Below are 18,966 nucleotides of genomic sequence, written 5' to 3' on the forward strand. Positions count from 1 at the left end.
GAGAAAAACTCTTCAGGCTCTGTAACGAGGTTGCTTCTCTGCGCAAACTTTCCCCAGAAGCTGTTGAGACACAATTTAATTCAATGGTTTAATTTTGTCAGCGTCCAGCACGATGCCCTGATGCTCTTGAAGCCTCTTGGATTCCTTTTAAAAACGTGTGCATGTACTGTGAAAAGATTTACCACCCAGGGCCCAGGGAGGGAGGGAGGGAGGGGTCACAGGGGAGCAGCGGTCACGGGGGGTCAGTGACCGACTGGTAATGGGGAACTCCAGTAGATGCCAGAGGAGCCCAGGCCCTCGTGCACTGTTTGGGCCCGCCGATAAATCACAGAGCAGAATGATTGTCGCAGCCATGCAGTCCCTTAATTGCAAACCGCGGCACCAAGATAATTTCTCTCAGCCCCCTTTCAAGCGTCAATAATGTTCTTAGGCTACATGAAAGTCCAATTTCTCCACTTTCTTCACACCCACCACATCACGAATCTGATTAGTATTTAAATACCACATAGAATTCTCTATATCACAGCCATCGTTAACCTCTACAGTCTACAGTCACCAACTTTTACATCAGTCTGCATTGTTTTGTAGCGAAATGTCTTATTCAGATGTTCAAAAACGTGCATGGTTTGAAATAAAACAAATCTACCTGCATTTTTTATTACATTATTTATTTGCAAAACTTAAAATGAGGCAATGCCTTCTGGTAATTTCAAGACTGAATCGAGTAGACCGCGTCTGCGTGGTTGTTGGAAATTGGAGATTGGAAGTTGACTGAGATTAAGCTAGCAAAAAAAATGAATCAAGGCATCAACCGACACAAGGGGGGAGTGGAGAAAAAGAGAGAAATCAAACTGTTGGCTGACGGTGAAAAATGCTGCAAACTGACTGATTTGTTTTTAAAATCAAGTGCAGCTTAAGCTAACAGTAGCGCTAATGTTAGCGACACAGCTGATCCAGCACACCAGGGAGAAAGACAGGACAGTGAGGACTATGAGCGAGAAGAAGAACAAAACGAGCAAAAAGAAGAAGTTGACAGACTGTAAAAATAACAGGAGAAAATAATTGTTTAAATAATACTGTTTTTTGAGCTTTTTGAGTTTTGGTTGTTTTTTATGTTTTTTGCTCTTACCAATTATTTGCTGTTTTTTCCCAAGGGGTATAATTCTAAAGGGGTGGTGACCTTTGACATTTGGACTGGGGAATTTCTATTATTGATATGTAAGAGGTGTTGTCCACTCTGTGGGTGAGTGCGACAGAGAGAAAAGAGAGAGAGAAGGACTCATTCTTCATCACTGCATACCTTGGGAACCCTGACCTTCTTTGTACAATACAGACAGCTACTAACAGACTCTTTGTTAATTATGTCTACCCACAAACCTGAGCGCATCAGCCGGCTGGCTAATTTGCTCTTGTTTTACTTCTTCCGCGGGTGTTTCTGTTTTCGCATGTCTTTTTGACATTTTCCCTGGTTGAGAACCTCAAATACTATATTTTAATTTGTTTAAAACGATAACATAGATCAACCCCTGTTACCGGCACAAAAAAGAAAAAAATAGACTAAACTCTGTCTCGTCTCGTCTGTGAGATACAGAGACGGCTCAAACCTGGAGGAGCAGGAATGTAACCTTGGTTGGCCGGAGATGGCTCGCCTCCACAACGGTTCCTCCCTCAGTCTAGGAAGGAGACACGACTAAGGAGGGGAGAGCTACCTCCGCTCGTAGAGAAGCCTGTGAGCCTGAGTGTGTAACCTCAGTGTAAATATATAATAATCTAAAAGGGGAAGCGAGAGTAAAATACCAAAACTCCACTACAGACATGCACCATGTTTCTACTTTCATTTCCCTGTATTCAATGTATAAAAGGATCTAAAAATGACAGATGTAATGAGTTCAAAGCCTTGGTCCTGCAAACATGATCAGTGTCGCAGTTGAGTGCGCTTAACTGTAAGATATGTGATAAGATATGTTACACTTGTTCTTCATAAAACCTGATTTCTTGATTTTAATCTACACACTGCCAGAGTCGCCAACACACCACAGCATGAGGAAGGCAAGAGAGAGGAGAGCAGTCCCCAGGAGGTCTCCGAGGGCGGTCAGGTAGGGTATTGAATAACTGTCCGGGTCTTTACTCCTCCGCCAAAGAGCGTGGACCATACAGTCGGCTATACACAGCAGGGAGAAGACCTAGAGGGGAAGACAATTAGCTTTTTTTTTGTCTTTGCAATTCAACGGAAGAAGCACACATTGTTTTTTCTCCAGATATTTTAAAGCAGTTATGAACCACGGAGAGGAAAAATGACCACACGTCCTCGTGACTCACCTGGATCAGTGACGCGGACAGGAAGGAGACGGTCAGGAGCGGACTGGGCAAAGTGTGGCCTCCTTTGATCAGGTGAATGGCGTGTAAGAAGACGAGCTGACCGGGGATGACCAGGAGAAGCAGAACCTGAGCAGATCGATGGTTCGCTCCTGCCATGGCAAAGTCGAACATCAGGTGGAGTGTGTGTGTGTTAGATTAACAGGGTTATTATATTTGCATCTTTACCTGAACCGAAAAAAGTGCGACAAGGGTTGAAGCAGCTCCTGCGGTCCTCAGGAACCTCTCCAGGTGGGTAATACAAATGCAAATTTGTAGAAATACGACTGGACTGTATGGAGACGAGGTTTCCTCCGATACCTGACCAGGAGAGACAAGGTGTCAACATGTGGCGCGAACAAAGAAGATGTTATAAACAAACAGAAACAGTAGCCAAGAAGAGAACAAACTCACCATTTATGACGGGAGCATAAACTATGATTCCTGCCAGGTTTGGATCCGACACAGTCTTGTCCAGAATAAGTCCTCCGATACTAAAAGGGAGAAAATCGAAGCCACGTTTTGAGAATCGCTGAATGAAAACAATCTGGGATCTGTGCAGGAGAACCTTTAGAACAAAGACTACGTTCTTTCCTTTTCTTTTAAGTTCCTGTTGTACCTAAACCTGCTATCAAAATAACATTAACTCATTAACTTGGATAAGTATGCAGAGAACGGTTTGTTAACTCCTCCAAGTTATGTTTTCACCTGTATCTGTTTACCTGGTTGGTTTGTGAGGAGCGTTATACAAAAACTAATAAACAGATTTCCATGAAACTTGGATGGAGGGTTGGTATTGGCTCAGAATGGACCCCTTTAACTTTTGGTGTGGATCCTGATCCAGGAATTTTCTTCTCACCTCTGTGAACAAAGCAATATAGGGAATTTTTTTCACATTTTCACAAGTGTCGTTTACATCTTCAGGGGGGGCCGAGAGTTTAATCATATACTGAGCACATCTTTTATAAAAAGAGCCAACTGGCACCATCCCTGCTCCATTGGGACTCAACAACTGGCACAAGCACAGGAATGTACTGCAACTTTTTCCATCAGGGAGAATATGTAACTACAGAAACAAGTTTGCAAATCAGGACACGCCTGCAGAGCACAGTCAGTCTGCTCTTAGATCATTGGACTTGGAAACAGCCATTGTGTCTGTCCTCAGCTGAACCGTATTTCTTAGTCATGAAACTTATGAGTGCTTGTTTGTACCATACAGTGATGCCAGTAACGCGTTACTCTAATCTGACTACTTTTTTCAGTAACGAGTAATCTAACGTGTTAATATTTCCAAACCAGTAATCAGATTAAAGTTACTTATTCGACTCACTGTGCGTTACTATTATTTTCGTCATTTTCCTCAGTACAAATATATCTTTTTGCTTTCTTTTTGCGTCTCGGGGAGTGATGTCACGTCAGCATGAGGACAACTCCCGTTTTACACCAAGCAGCGACACAAACGCAAACAACAATGGAGGGAGGAGAGGAGATTTCTAACTGGAAATACAGTCAGCACAGTTAAGTTTACAGAGTCCCAGCAGGTAGTGTTAAGCAGAGAGCTGCGAGCAAGGCCACGGCCTCGACGTCTGCAGGAGGTCCCCCACCACCCAAACAACAAGAGCTGGACTTCGGTGTAAAACAAGTAATTGGGGGAGAGTAGAAGAGGTTGGTCGTGCAGTATGTTGTAGAGGAAATGCTGTTGACTCGCCCTTGTTTCATGCAATAAGAAACAAGATCCCTCCTACTATCAGTGCCGTGCTGCCTCACAGAACATCTTTTTCTTCCTACCTGGAGAAGGAGTGTGCAGAGATGGAGAGAAATCTGAAGGCCACGCTGAATGTTCATGTTGAGGCGAGGGGGGACCTGCTGAATGGAACTGAGGAAGTAACTTGTAATCTAACTTAGTTACTATTAAAAACAAGTAATCAGTAAAGTAACTCAGTTACCTTTTAAAGGAGAAGTCAGTGATCAGCAATCAGAAATCTTTTTGAAGGTAACTGTGGCAACACTCGTACCATGTAAGGAGCAATCTTTTAACCACACATCAATGCACTCTGTAGATGCAGCGGACGCCATTAACAGGAAACTGTGCAACCATACCAACACATCCGGTCTGTGTCTCATGGCAAACAGAAGTAACCACATCCTGTAAACAGTGAAACTTACTCCTACGTACTGAGTGGGTAGAGGAACAGAGTTAAAATCCCAATGTGTGTATTGCAAACATATTTAACTACTTGTTGTAACTTATTTAATTCGTTGGAAGAAGAGGAAGTTACAAGAGCAGGTCAGGGACCACTAGAGAATCACCTTGAATGGGTGCCAGCAACAGCAAGACCGCCGAAACAGGGAAGTAGACTAGACTAGTCCTAAACCCTGAAGATGAAGGAGCACCAAACATGTTATTCATGTTGATTTATAAGGGACCAAGATGCTGTGAACGGCTGCAGATCTGGGCAGCAGAATCATGAATGATACCTCAGCATGTCAAATATATATGCGACAAACACCTTTTTACAGAACTTGAACAGCAACCGGCTTCACCGACCAACCAACAGCGGGTGACAGATCTCTCTTCTTTCCTATTTTCTAATCTCTGTTGAGAGCTGCACATGTGCAGTAGTGATCAGACAGCTGGAGTCGCCTAGTGAGAGATCCTGAACACGACTAAACAGGAACTCCAAACAAAGAAACATCTGGATTAGCTTGACAAGTTAGCTCATTAGCGTCACATCACTCTGTGTTATCTTCAAACCTCTATACATTGATAGAAATGTGAAACAGATGTGGCTACATGCCCAGAAAGAAATACAGTCCAGCAATAATAAACACAACACAACAGATGATTTCATGTCAGCGCAGTAAGCGTCTCCAGCCGGATGTTGTGGTTACAACCCAGCCAATCACAGCTGGAGCTGATAAACACAGGAGAGCATGCGAGTGAATGATGATTGTACCCGTTCACATTAAGGCAAAAGCCAGAAGTTTGGGGGTGTTACTGTTTTTTTTGGTCAGTATATGTGAAACTGATTGGTCCAAGGACTGAGGCCTGAAATACGCACACACACTATATTTTATTTTGGTAACAGTCTGAGTGTTTTCCAGGGATAATGTGCGCTGTAAGACCTGAAATCTGGTTCCATGGAAAAATGTTTAGAGGATGTGGAAATCTTTTGTGTAAGATGTCTTGACATGCCTCAGAAATCCTGGACGAACTCCCAGTGAAACTGGCAAATGGTCAAGACACAAGAGAAACAGCTCCATATAAGGAATGAAATCAAGTTTGAGGACCAAGATCCTGATGACTCAGAGGGCGTCGGCAACACATGGGGCGATGAAGAGCGTGCTCCCGTGTGTAATCTAACCTAGTTACTATTAAAAACAAGTAATCAGTAAAGTAACTAAGTTACCCTTTGAAGGAGAAGTCAGTAAACAGATTACTTTTTGAAGGTAACTGTGGCAACACTGGTACCATAAGGAGCGTTTTTTTAACCACACATCAATGCACTTGGTTTGCAGGTGCAGCGGACGCCATTAACAGGAAACTGTGCAACCTTACCAACACATCCGGTCTGTGTCTCATGGCAAACAGAAGTTACCACATCCTGTAAACAGTGAAACTTACTCTTACGTACTGAGTGGGTAGAGGAATAGAGTTAAAAGCTAACTTTCCGGTAAGAAAAATCCCAATGTGTGTATTGCCAACGTATTTAACTACTTGTTGTAACATATTTAATTGGAAAAATTGGAAGTAGAGGAAGTTACAAGAGCAGGTCAGGGACCACAAGAGAATCACCTTGAATGGGTACCAGCAACAGCAAGACCGCTGAAACAGGGAAGGAGACTCGACTAGTCCTAAACCCTGAAGATGAAGGAGCACCAAACATATTATTCATGTTGATTTATAAGGGACCAAGATGCTGTGAACGGCTGCAGATCTGGGCAGCAGAATCATGAATGATACCTCAGCGTCTCAAATATATATGCGACAAACACCTTTTTACAGAACTTGAACAGCAACCGGCTCCACTGACCGCTCTGCACAACTGACAGTAGGCGACACATCTCTCTTCTTTTCTGTTTTCTAATCTCTGTTGAGAGCTGCACATGTGCAGTAGTGATCAGACAGCTGGAGTCGCCTAGTGAGAGATCCTGAACACGACTAAACAGGAACTCCAAACAAAGAAACATCTGGATTAGCTTGACAGGTTAGCCCATTAGCGTCACATCACTCTGTGTTATCTTCAAACCTCTATACATTGATAGAAATGTGAAACAGATGTGGCTACATGCCCAGAAAGAAATACAGTCCAGCAATAATAAACACAACACAACAGATGATTTCATGTCAGCACAGTAAGCGTCTCCAGCCGGATGTTGTGGTTACATCCCAGCCAATCACAGCTGGAGCTGATAAACACAGGAGAGCACGCGAGTGAATGATGATTGTACCCGTTCACATTAAATAAAGTTTTATAACTAGGTTCGGGAACAAAGACCACGCCTCGAACTCATCTCATTTCCGCCCGAAATATATTTAAGCACACCTCATCCGTTCACTCCCTCTTTGACTGATTCTCTACATCCCTCCCTCCCAATCCCCTTCTTTCCTTGTGTTTTCTCTCTCTCATCCACATACAGGAACCAGGGGGCTAACGAAGAGATCGGAGGCGGCTCCCCCACTCAGCGTCTCCACACCCACTCCGTTCCTCCTGTTCCTCTCGCCAAACCTCCCCCCTCCATCCTCTCATCCCACCAGCTTCTTTCCCTTCCTGTCAACCCTCACCCGTCCTTCCTAAACCCCCCCATCCCTCGACCCTCGACCCCTTCCCCCATCCCTCGACCCCTACCCCATCATCCCTTCATCCTTCCATCCCTCGACCCTTTCCTTCCCAGCATCTAACATGTGTCATTACGTGTAATAAATTCCTGTTTTCATTCCATACAGCTTTTGGCGTGGTCTTTGTTAGTGAAAAGGCAAAAGCCAGATGTTTGGGGGTGTTTTTGGCCAGTTTGAAAGTGTATGTGAAACTGATTGGTCCAAGGACTGAGGCCTGAGATACGCACACACACCAAAAATTACCAAAAATATACTTTTCCTGGCCGTCCAGGAAAGGGATATTTTATTTTGGTAACAGTCTGAGTGTTTTCAAGGGATAATGTGTGCTGTAAGAATTTTGTGTGGAAAAATAAAATCACATAAGCAACAGTATCGTGTGCGTACGGAAAATATATAATGAATAAAAGAATAATTGTGCTCATGAATCAGGTTAAAAATGTACTAAGGTTCACTGGGAGGCAAAGTCTGCTGGTTGATACTTCCCCCCAAAAAAACAGCTCTGTCAAACAAATCTGGTTCCATGGAAAAGTGTTTTGAGGATGTGGAAATCTTTTGTGTTAGATGTCTTGACATGCCTCAGAAACCCTGGACGAACTCCCAGTGAATCTGGCGAATGGTCAAGTCACAAGAAAAACAACTCCATATAAGGAATTAAATCAAGTTTGAGGAACAAGATCCTGATGACTCAGAGGGCACCGGCATCACATGGGGCGATGAAGAGCCTAAGTGACGCACATGAGGCGGTCTCAGGACTCTATTTAAGACTGAACACAAGCTCCTTCCTTCAGTCGCTCACAATGGTTTGTTCTCACTCCCGTCTGTGAACAGGACTGCAGCAGCGATCCACGGAGGTGACCTCCACTGTCGGGTGCTCATGTTGTGTAAAGTTGTCTGCTGACTGGAGCTGGAGGGGAAATGTGCCACTCGACGTTACAAAGAGGGTCAGAGTAGCAAAGAGGAGCTACACAAAAAGGTAAAAGATGGTTTTCAGCCTCTGAAATCATAAAATCTGAGTGTTGGCAAGTTTTTTACTGTCTGCAGAGGAGGAGGCCTAAGACATTACTTATCATCCATCTACAATGTACCGAGTCCCAACCACAGACACCTTAAAGGGATATTCCGGTGTAAGTTTAATCCATGTTCTAACACACCGTGACACCGAGTAGGACCCCCCCTCGAGAGATAAAGGTTGCAGAGCGCTAGCTCACGTAGCTTTAGTGTCCTCAGAAACGACCGTATGACAACAATACACTGCAGTAAATGGATCCAAATATAAACCGCCACCAAAAAGCCACAAATAATGCTCAGAACAGCACCAAACTTCAGCAACAGTACAAATAGGGTCTCAGCACATAGTCCGGGGCATCTAACCTCCGCTAGCTTAGCTGGATTTCTATTGTGAAGCTAAAAATGGATTTCAACTCTCCTCCATCAGCTTCCGGGTCGGGGAAGTCCCGACGCGACGATTACCGAGTGCAGTTAGAAATGCTCAATTCCGTTCTTTTCCCTGTCCGCTCTCGATAATAACTGTTATAAACTGGCAGGTAAGACACATATGAACTTTGATTGCTTTTCCATGGAGTCATAATCATACATTTTCATCCATGAGCCGCGGAACTCTACTGCACTCGGTAATCGACTCGTCGGGACTTCCCGTCAACAGGAAGCTGCTGCAGAAGAGTGGTAAATTTAGTCAGCTTTTCAGTAGAAATCCAGCTAAGCTAGCGGAGGTTAGATGCCCCGGACTATGTGCTGAGACCCTATTTGTACTGTTGCTGAAGTTTGGTGCTGTTCTGAGCATTATTTGTGGCCTTTTGATGGCGATTTCTTGTTGGAGGCGTACACTGCAGTGTATTGTTATCGTGCAGTCTTTTTCTGAGGTTGCTAAAACTCCGTAAATTAGCGGTCTGCTAACTTGATCTAAAAGAGGGAGTCTAACACAGTTTCACGGTGTGTTAGATCATGGATTAAAGGAGAACTTCGGTCGATTTAAACACGCAGCTTCATTGTTCAAGCTACCCTTGACTTGCCAGTACCGAAGACGCGAACACATTTGGTCCAACCATTTACACTGTGTTACACTGTTTTAACTACTTTTTTATTCATTTTGAGTCATACACGCTACAGTGCTGTGTGCTAAGGTGTCTGCTGATGTTGCATAACTTTTGGTGTGAGATGTGGAGAATGTTAAGACGCTTAAAACACAGTGTAAAGTTCTCGCCCCATGCTGTTAGCGTTCAATGCTAAGTCTCCGTTCACGGAGCTCTGTAATGGTTGGACCAAATGTGTTCGCGTCTTCGGTACTAGCAAGTCAAGGGTAGCTTGAGCAATGAAGCTGCATGTTTAAATCGACCGAAGTTCTCCTTTAAATTTACACCGGAATATCCCTTTAACAACCATTCACACCTGGGCTCACCTAGCCTAAGCAACCCACATCGAGGCCGTTCGGATCGAGTACCCACAAGCAGCCCTAACATGCCTGAAACTCAGAGCTCACACGTTTAAAAAAAGCCTGCAACTCCCCTCCGGTTAGTTAGAGCTGAAGAAGCCTCTTGGATGAGAGGTGACATGTCTTCAACAGACTGAAACACGTCCAGCTGCCGAGGATACAGCACTAAAAATCTTACTATCTGAATAATGCGCTCTTTAAATAGCGGGAAACAGACCTTGACTTTGACGTAAGAGCAGCTCCTTGTCAATCGATGGCGCTGCTGCCTGAAGATAACAATCGGCAATCAGTGCGCCTGACCACGCTTCACTTTAGGACCAACACGTCCCCACGTCTATATCTGACATTATGGATTGGGCACAGGTTTCAAATGTTGCTTTACAGTCATGCTTATTTTGCAGGGTTGGGTCTTCAGGTCATGAGCATGGTCATGGGCTTGCAGACCATTGATCAGCACCTCATACATCTCTATCACCTCTTCCCACTGACCCCCGACCAGCACTCAGGAGGTGTGAACAGGACGTGTGTCAGCTCTAGAAAATAGCCAAGTGACAGTGACTCCTTTCACGCTGCCGTTGGACAAGTTCACGGAAAATCTGGGAACAGTAGAAAGCAGCAGATCATGTGCCTCATCAGCCGCATCTAGAGGATGTCAAACTTGTTTTTAAAAGTCTTAATCAATAACTACACCTGTCCTTTTTCCAGAGCTGATGACAGAAGTTGCTGAGGAGTAAAATGTCTTGTTTTTTTCTCATTTTCAGCACCAACTAAAAGAAATTCCAGGCACAACCCCTCCTCCTTTGCGTCAACACATGTGGGGGAGAAAATTAGCATGTCTGAACACCTGAGCTGGAGCCGATGAATACCTGTGATCACTGCAGAGTCATGTGACACTGGAGTGGATGCCCGCTGTACCCATTCACATTGAAAACAAAAAGCCAGATGTTAGCAGATGATAATGTCTGTTTTTGAGACTCTATGCTAACCAGCTCCTACACACCAACATCAGTGAGCGTTTGCAGACCCTAGTCGTTGCAGTGTGTCCCGCATTGTTGGCACTAGTTGGCCCTTTTCTGCTGCTTTTTAGCCGATTGGTGCAAATTGAATCAGCAGCAAAACCTGCCAGTGAAAAATCACTTTGATTGCTGCTCGCTAAGCTCTGTGGTTGTAGCAGCTAGCTGCTGTCTGCAACCACGGTGGAGTCACGGCAGGCAGCATAGAAAATAGGTGTGATGTCGTGTTTCGACTCCTCTTTTTCTTGTTTGGTCCAAAAAGATTTCAAAAGGTCAAGAAGTCACCAGGAGTCTTCAAGGATGAGTGTTATAGAACTGGAATTGCCGGCCAAAAAAGCACAAGATCATACACAGACAAAGTCCGTGAACAAAGTGAACTGACCTGATATTAAGCCCCAAGAAACTGGCGAGTTCTCCAATGTTCTCGTGGTTTATCCAATCCCTACTTTTCTTCACCTCTGCTGACACAAGTATTTTTCTCTGGAAACCACCATTCTTCCCGCTGCACCTACTCCTAGCTCGGTGGAAGTGACTCCAGTATCTCCTGCTGCCTGCACAGCTGCACGTACACCAGTAGCTCTTAGATACTCTTTTTAACAACCAAGTCCCACTGACATACCCCATTATGTCTGATCACTCTTTGCATTGCATTTTTAAATTGTCATATGTTTGGTTATATGATTTCGTTCTGATATTTGTGGTTACACATCACACTTCACATCATCACACTACAGTAGCTTTAATCAGCTGGTGCAGAGTTATATGTCTCAGCATCTCCCTCACACTTGATTACCCTTCATTTCTAATTCTTATCATTACAACAGTTATTATCATTTATCATTAGTCACTTACTACTTACTGCGGTTATATAAAATTGACCTTCTACAGCAACAATCTCTGGAAAAGGTCTTTCACATTTTTCATTTATGCATTTTTCATTTGTACACTCGGATGCTGTGTACAACCATGTATGTCTGTGTTTTATTTTAAAGGATAAAGATGAATCAGACCCTGGCAGGTAAAGGCCCATCGCTCTACTGAGGAAAGATGAGCAATTCGATCGGAAAAGCACAAAACATCAATCATTCCCAACACCTCGCTTAACGAAGCCACGGTGCCTCACACACCTTCCTTGACTGTTCTCTGCTACCTGACACGCCTGTCGATTCATGCCAGGATTTAGAAGTTTTGGCACGTATCCCAATAAAACAAACCTAATCGGCTACAACGATAAAACCACTGACAAGTAAAATAACATCCATCATCCAGTACAAACCAATGTTTTCCTGGGAAACTCTAGAGTCCTGTGTAGTAACACCTGTGTTACGTTTGTGCTATCTCATGCAGACGGTGCATTTAAGGCCACATGTGTGATACAAGACATGTCTTTTTTTGTTGTTATTATTATGATGCCACCATCACAAACTGATGTGACATTATTGGGAGGACGAACTGGACCAGCAAAGAGCTGGAAGATGGCAAAAGTATGAGGTCATACCTGGCAACGGGCCGAATAAAAATGGGAGGCGAATAATGGAAAATACTGAACTTTGTACCCTGATGGATCGTTTCTATATTGGGACGGTCATTCAGGGTATATATGCAACAGGATCTGTGTATTTTCTTCAGTGCTTGTGCTCATGAAGCAGCCTCAGTTTGCTGTACTTTGTACAAAGTTACAGTAAATATAAGAATTGTCTTTATTTTTAAGAATTCAATATTCACACGCCCATCCGAAGAGGATTTTTCCCATGACGTATTTATCTGCGTTCACATTTGAGTAGAATCCGGTCTGAATTTTCACCACAACGATGAGGAGTCCTCATGTCAGCAGCACATAATACCAAAGTCTCTGATTTAGACTCAGCATGGTGGAGAGCACTTTTATATTTATCTATTATGAGTCTAAGTTGTCTCCTTGTCTTCTCCTAAATATTCAACACCACATTTGATACTTGAAAGGAGGCAGACAACATTACGTGAGCTGCCTTTTTAGGTCCCACACCACTCATAAAATGTACAAAGTCCGAGCAGTCTGGATGCACGTGCGCGCTTTTTTTGGAAAAAGTCAGATAAGAGAACGAGGCGTGTACCTGCTGATGACCATCGCTGTTATGATTGGTTCCCAGCCCGTACGCAGCAGCAGGTTGCTGGCTGGATGTTTGGAAGCGATGACGACCCAAAGAGGAATCAGGCACAGAAACAACAGATCCACCAGGTACAACACGTAGGAATACAGTTCTGTGAAGAGAAAGGGTCGTTATTTATACCTTTATTTACAGTCATGAAGTATATAAGGTTTCTGATCCCAACTCATGTGTCAGTTTCAGGGTCACAAGTACCCAGAGGAAACAAAAATTAGATAAGAGATCTCAGTAGTGTCTCACTCATTTCATTTCTATGAGATCTATGTGAGACCAAAGTGAGGCTGTGGCTGATTTCTCCTGTTTCTCAATTGTTTCTCCTGAGAAACAGGTGCAGAAAATCTCAACTTGGGCTCCCTGTAAGTTTCAAAGGAGATCTCATCAAGCTCTCAATAAAGTTTCAGAATGTCTCCCCAGTGCTGGAAAGGAGCGAGGTTTGAGCGGTAAAGTCTCAAGTCTCACCTATTGCTCCTAAGGAATTTTAGGAGAAACAAATGAGAAATGTTTGTGACCAAAAAAGACGACAACGAGACTGAAATGAGAACTCTCATTGAGCTCCTTTACGGCTCCATAGCCATAAAGGAGAAAGCTTTGAGCAGTAAAACTTTCCTCTGGGTACCATCTGTTGGCCAATAGTGGAAATTACACCAGACCGTCTCGCAGCCTTCATCTCTCTCTTACCCATGAAGGAGAAGAACCACTGACTTAAACACGCCAGCAAGGCGAGAGTGATGAGATCCCCGAAGCTGGCCGCCATAGGTGTGGCCACGTTGTCCGGGTTGATTCCCAACCGATGGGAGCCAATTATCACTCCCACCATTATGATACCTGGTCAGACACAGAACAGATATAATGATGTTGTGGGTAGGTGTGAGATCAGGATGTCGAGGTTGAGGAGACGGCGGGTTGTGTGGTCGTTACCCTGCAGCAGTGAAGCCATGAAGGCAGTGGAAACACTGGCCGAACACAACAGCACCACGTGATGAGCCGGCATCTGTCCTTCTGCCATCCAGCCCAGCAGAGCCGCCATCATGGAGGCCAGCAGGCCGAGCACTGTGGCCTGAAGCTGTGAGATGAACATGGTGTTAGGAAAGTGTCTGTAGAGTTACACCTTGCAGGTAATCAGGAAATGAGATACATTTCAGATGTGATACCTGTTTGAGCGCCAGGTTCCCGACGATCAACATCCACTTTTCACTGGCTGGTTCCATTTTTCCTGCATTCACCTGAAAACACCCGAGAGATATGAACTCTTTTAATAAATTAATTAATACATTGGACTTATATAGCACTTTTCTGAATACTCAGATCTGGTTTGCTGATGAAGATACGAGTGAAAGCTTGAGAACAGCTACAGAATGGATTTTTAAGTGAGAGCATTTTGTCAGCTGATGTTTCAAAAGTCAAGAATGAACCTTAACAGATGCATAAGAAAAACAACTAAACGAAGAAAAGAAAAAAAAACTAAACAAAAAATAAATAAATCTACATTTTCAAGACAAATTCACTTTGCTGATGAAGATCTTATACGAGTGAAAGCTTCAGATATTTAAGTAAGAGCATTTTGTCAGCTGATGTTCCAAAAGTCAAGAATGAACCTCAAACATGTAAATATTGTTCCTAATGCTACAGCGCCTTCTTCTATTAGATAGTATAACAAAAAGGAAGTAGTAGCACCAATAATGTTAATATACTGTAATGTTAGATTGCTTGTGACCACCAGGAAAAAATACTTTCCTCTCTATATATATTAACAGTGTACATATGTCAGATTGAAACGGATCATATCATTTCATGTGATGCTTTTAAAAAAACAAAAAACATGATTGTCTATCGGACAAGCATCCAAACAGTTAAAGTGAATGTTTACACTAAAGTAATTAAGGTAACACAGGTACTTAAAAGGATTGTGATTAATTACATTTGTCTGTAAATTGCAATTTATGGCCAACTATTGAAAAAAAACGGTGCAACATTGAACTTATCCACTAAATAACATTTTTGAAGATGTTATTGGTTAAAAAATTAACTTAAAATGGAACAACTCACTTTAATTTAGTGACCAGCTGAAGGGACATTAGACAGAAATTAGTAGAAGTTTACTGGAAATGTATCAAATAAATTATCATCTATTTGTTGACTGTTGACTGAAGAACAGCAGAATATTGTCGGGGCACTTACACATTCTGATATAATTATTGTAGTAACTTTGGGTGTTTCTATAATTAATTACTAACGTGAACTGAGCAAATCTAATTGCACTAAACTGTGGCTTAGAAAAACATCTTAAAGGATAAGTCTGGAGTTATTATTATTAATATATTATTCTATAATCATTCCATGAAAACAAAAAAGAAGAAAACCATGTGTTTCATTACTTTCTAACTTCTGACTGTGGCACTCTAACCTTTTATAAATTGGGCATTATAATAAAGTTAAGTGCTTAAATGTAGTAGAAAAAAAAAAAAATTTAGAATTTTTGTTGATATTATTTTAAAACTGCAAATTAAGATTTGGTGTATTACATATCAGCACCAGAACCGGATCCACTCAGAATAAACTACAGGGTGTATTTTCATCATGATAACAAAACATCACCCAGCGCAAGAATGTGGCTCATGGCGCAAATAAAACGAAGTATTATTATGTTTCTATGAATATTTGATCATTGTATCTGTGCTGTTACAGGGTCTCAGATCTGTTGGACTGTCTTTATTTTCTCCAGCAGGAAACTGTCCTCCGAGCTGATCTGCTGCGGTGGTCTTCACGGGTCTGTGAGGAGTTTCACACAAGGACAGAAACCCCGTGATGCAAAAAGGCAAAAATATAATTCTGAGAGAGGTCGTCGTCGTCTTGGTTACCCTGACAATCAGTTTACTATCTATCAAATTTAATCAAGTTGTAAACACATCTCACTTTCGCCTTACACGTTTCTTTGTAAGAGGTCGTTGTGTGTGTGTGTGGATTACATGAGCTGTTGGCTTGTGTGTGTGTTTTTACATGCACACACTCACAGCAGTGGAGAGTCTGGAGGCCAGAGTCATTTCCAGGTTCCCCTTCATGCCCAACACTGCAGGGACCAGGATGAGGAGCTCTGTGACTTCCTGGAACACGTCCCAGTTCTGCCATGAAAGCACACGGTCCAAAACACACCACAGAGGCTGAATCACACTCAACACCACAAGACACACAACAAAATCATCTTTATTCTTAAGGTGACACCAGCTTTGAAATTCAAATTAGTTTTGGCTGGGTTAATTATTTTTTTTATTTCCCAAGTTTCTCCTCGAACTGATCTCAGCACAGCAGAACCCGGGCCTACTTTACCTCTGTCTTCCCTCTGCACCTGTTTAAACCTTTCATCTCTCACTTGGAAAGACAAGAAATGACAACTAAACCACTTCATTGTTCTGCCACGTTTTTGTTTTCTTGCCTTTCCTCACCTGAACCACATCAAGCAGCATCCCTGCAGAGACCGTCCCGAACCCGGCCAGCAGAAATGGAACCAGGATCTGAAGCACCATGGAGCAGATTGTCTCAGCGGGTGCACCAGCACCATCTGCATGCTTTGCTCTCCTGGATCCACTGACCCCTGAGGTTCCGTAAAGTTTGCTCGGGAGCAGAAAGTCTGTCTCAGTGTACTCCTGAGGCTCATAGTGGATGCTGGCGTCGACTGGTGAAATATTCTCATTAGAGCTTAAATGTTTCGGGCCTCCAGAGGGTTGAGATGAGGACGGGATGGATCTGTACTGCTGGCTGGTGCCTTTGCCCGCAAGGCCACTTGGGGACAGCTGCCCGTCTTGTGGCTCCGGGACAACCATGGTGTGAAGTTGGGTTTTGGCAGGATGTTATTCCTGCTGCTGCTCCGGCTCCCGGGGAGCAGCGGCACCTACACTGCAGACGGCCTAAAAAGAAGAAGAGCAACAACAATAATGATTTGCTCTAAAAAGCATTCACAATTTTAACATCGAGACACAATTGAGTGGTTGTGATTAGTTGCACATGAAGAACTTTAAAATACAATATCAGCAACAGTTAAAGGAGACATAATGTATGTTTTCTCTTTGTTTCCTTTTAGTGTTTTATGTAGCTTCTTGTGTTTATATGTAAGAGGTCTTGGATGTTATAAAGGTCAAAGTCTGCACCAACAGAAAACACTGGCTGTATCCCAATTCAGGGGCTGCATCCCTCCAAGGACCCGGCCTTTGCGACCTTCAAAGGAGAACTGTTGTTAAATGTGACAGTCTAGCCTTTGGAGCATTTCCTGGTTGCGTCACCAGATGTTTTACCTTTACGGCATGATTTCTGCTGCCCAGGCCTGCGAAAAGTGACGATCTACGCCACGCGATGTCGCCATTTTCTTTCTTTCTTTCTTCTTTTTCAGGCGGGCAAAGAATCTTGGGATATGGGAGTCCACGAAGGATAGTAGCGGTGCATCCTCCAAAAAGAGGGAAAAGAAGGAGCATTTGTGGGCTGCATTTGGAGGAGCAACGTTGTGACGTAACTGGTCTTCAAATGCTCCTACGAAGGATACAGACCCTGAACTGAGACACAGCCACTGCTCCTGAAACACCTCGTCAGTCGTCACTGTGTCACACATTTGCATAATGTATGCAAAGGGGGTAGTTTGGTACATAGAAGTTAATCTAGCACAGCTGAGTTGTTGTTGTTGTTAGCAGTAGACGCTCAGGCGTGTGTGAGCTGACCAATGAGAGGAGACTGGGTATTAAGGAGGAGGGGCCTTAAAGCGACAGGAGCTAAAACAGAGCGTTTCAGACAGTCTGAGAGAACTGATGTGTTTTCTGAGTACTAAAGCATGTAAAGCTTCTCTAGCGGCAACGCAAGATCAAATTATGAGCCTGAAGTGAAGTGAAGACGCTCTGAAGCGCTGAAGAGATATATATGACTTCCATGAAAAATCAAGTGTGCGACTTCGCCATGCGTGCTTGGCTGTTGAATGAGGCTGTCTCAGAGTCATCTGATGGAACAGATTGCCTACATTATCATTCCTCATGCCTGATTCCCATCAGCGACACTGAGGCTGTGTTGTTGTCTGACGGAGACAATGTGCTTCATTAGAAATTCCTCAGAGATGACCAGGTGGGAAACAGCTGAGGTAACAGAGTTGCAGTCGAGGGATTGTAAAAAAATAAATGCATTTTTTAACACAATCTGTAAAAATGGCCATATCCACAAACGTACTTGCCAGCTAAGAAACAAAAGTAGTCTCAATAATCTACTTTATAATGCTGAATTGCTTGAAAGAATGGTAGCTAGTGTTTATATAATCTACCCTAACCTACAGTTTGGCAGTTTAGTTTTTATAGTTATGATAAAAAAAAGACTATATCTTAAAATCAAACCCTGAAAATGGTCAGAAAGGTTCACAGAGCAAAATGTTAAATCATTCAAGTGTTTACAATAAAGTTTTTCACTGTTGGGTCCACAGATCTTCAGATGTACAAGAGTATCTAAAGCAAACACAGTGTAATGAACATGTTCCTACAATTAGACATGAATCATCCTCAAGATCCTGATCAGAGGACACAAAAATAACTTGAGTGAATGTTTTAATTCTCATACCGAATTGATTTGTAATGCTCACTGTCTCTTGGTGTGTCGCAGTGTCTCTGCTCACACAGATCCCCCAACAATCAGCGTGTCAACAGCCTATTATGTATTTATATACTTTGACAGTCTGACTAACAATTAGTCTGCAGTTATGAGTAGAAAGAAAATCAAAACGTGCCTTACCCTCGGCGTGAAAGCGTAGGAGAAGAAGAGGCATCTGTTCTCCCACTCCTCTGCCAACCGTGACTCTTCCTCGTGGCTTCTGTCGTCCTCTGAATGGCGTTCTGAGTCTCCAGTGTGACATTTCCCCTAACCTGCCCCCTCTATCATGTCCACTGCATGCATATTCATATACAGTAACAGCCTATAGCCTGTATACGACAGACAGCAGGTTACACACACATAGTTGACAGTCCTATGTGAAGTGCAGTCCAGTGCTGGCCTGTGACTGCATTACAATCTAGTTGTTTTGGTTGTTGCTTGGTTAAAGAGCCTACGTAAATCTAACCAATGACATACATCATAGAATTGGGCCTTTTAACAAATATCTATCTGGCTGTGATTACACATGTGGAAGGGCAGGAAGCGGGAAGC

General features: G+C 43.2%; 1 protein-coding gene across 1 annotated transcript; it reads right to left on the reverse strand.

Annotated features, from left to right (window-relative positions):
- Positions 1–212: 212 nt before the first annotated feature.
- Positions 213–18,630, reverse strand: slc41a2a (solute carrier family 41 member 2a). Its single transcript, XM_030424944.1, has 11 exons — positions 18,556–18,630; positions 16,245–16,706; positions 15,816–15,923; positions 13,956–14,027; positions 13,723–13,867; positions 13,483–13,629; positions 12,751–12,898; positions 2,770–2,849; positions 2,545–2,676; positions 2,320–2,468; positions 213–2,183 (listed from the first exon to the last, which is right to left on the reverse strand). Exons 2-11 carry the CDS (start codon positions 16,620–16,622, stop codon positions 2,007–2,009), a joined length of 1,536 nt encoding a protein of 511 aa, XP_030280804.1. The 5' UTR covers positions 16,623–16,706; positions 18,556–18,630; the 3' UTR covers positions 213–2,006.
- Positions 18,631–18,966: the final 336 nt, after the last annotated feature.

This window comes from Sparus aurata, chromosome 8 (assembly GCF_900880675.1).
Source record: "Sparus aurata chromosome 8, fSpaAur1.1, whole genome shotgun sequence".
In the NCBI taxonomy this organism is placed as follows: domain Eukaryota; kingdom Metazoa; phylum Chordata; class Actinopteri; order Spariformes; family Sparidae; genus Sparus; species Sparus aurata.

Coding starts and splice junctions, on each gene's coding strand:
- slc41a2a (XM_030424944.1), bottom strand. CDS start 16,622: ATGGTTGTCCCGGAGCCACAAGACGGGCAGCTGTCCCCAAGTGGCCTT. Junction 15,924..16,244: donor TGCTGCTTGATGTGGTTCAG/GTGAGGAAAGGC, acceptor CTTTCATGGCAG/AACTGGGACGTGTTCCAGGA. Junction 2,469..2,544: donor TCGCACTTTTTTCGGTTCAG/GTAAAGATGCAA, acceptor TTGCCATGGCAG/GAGCGAACCATCGATCTGCT.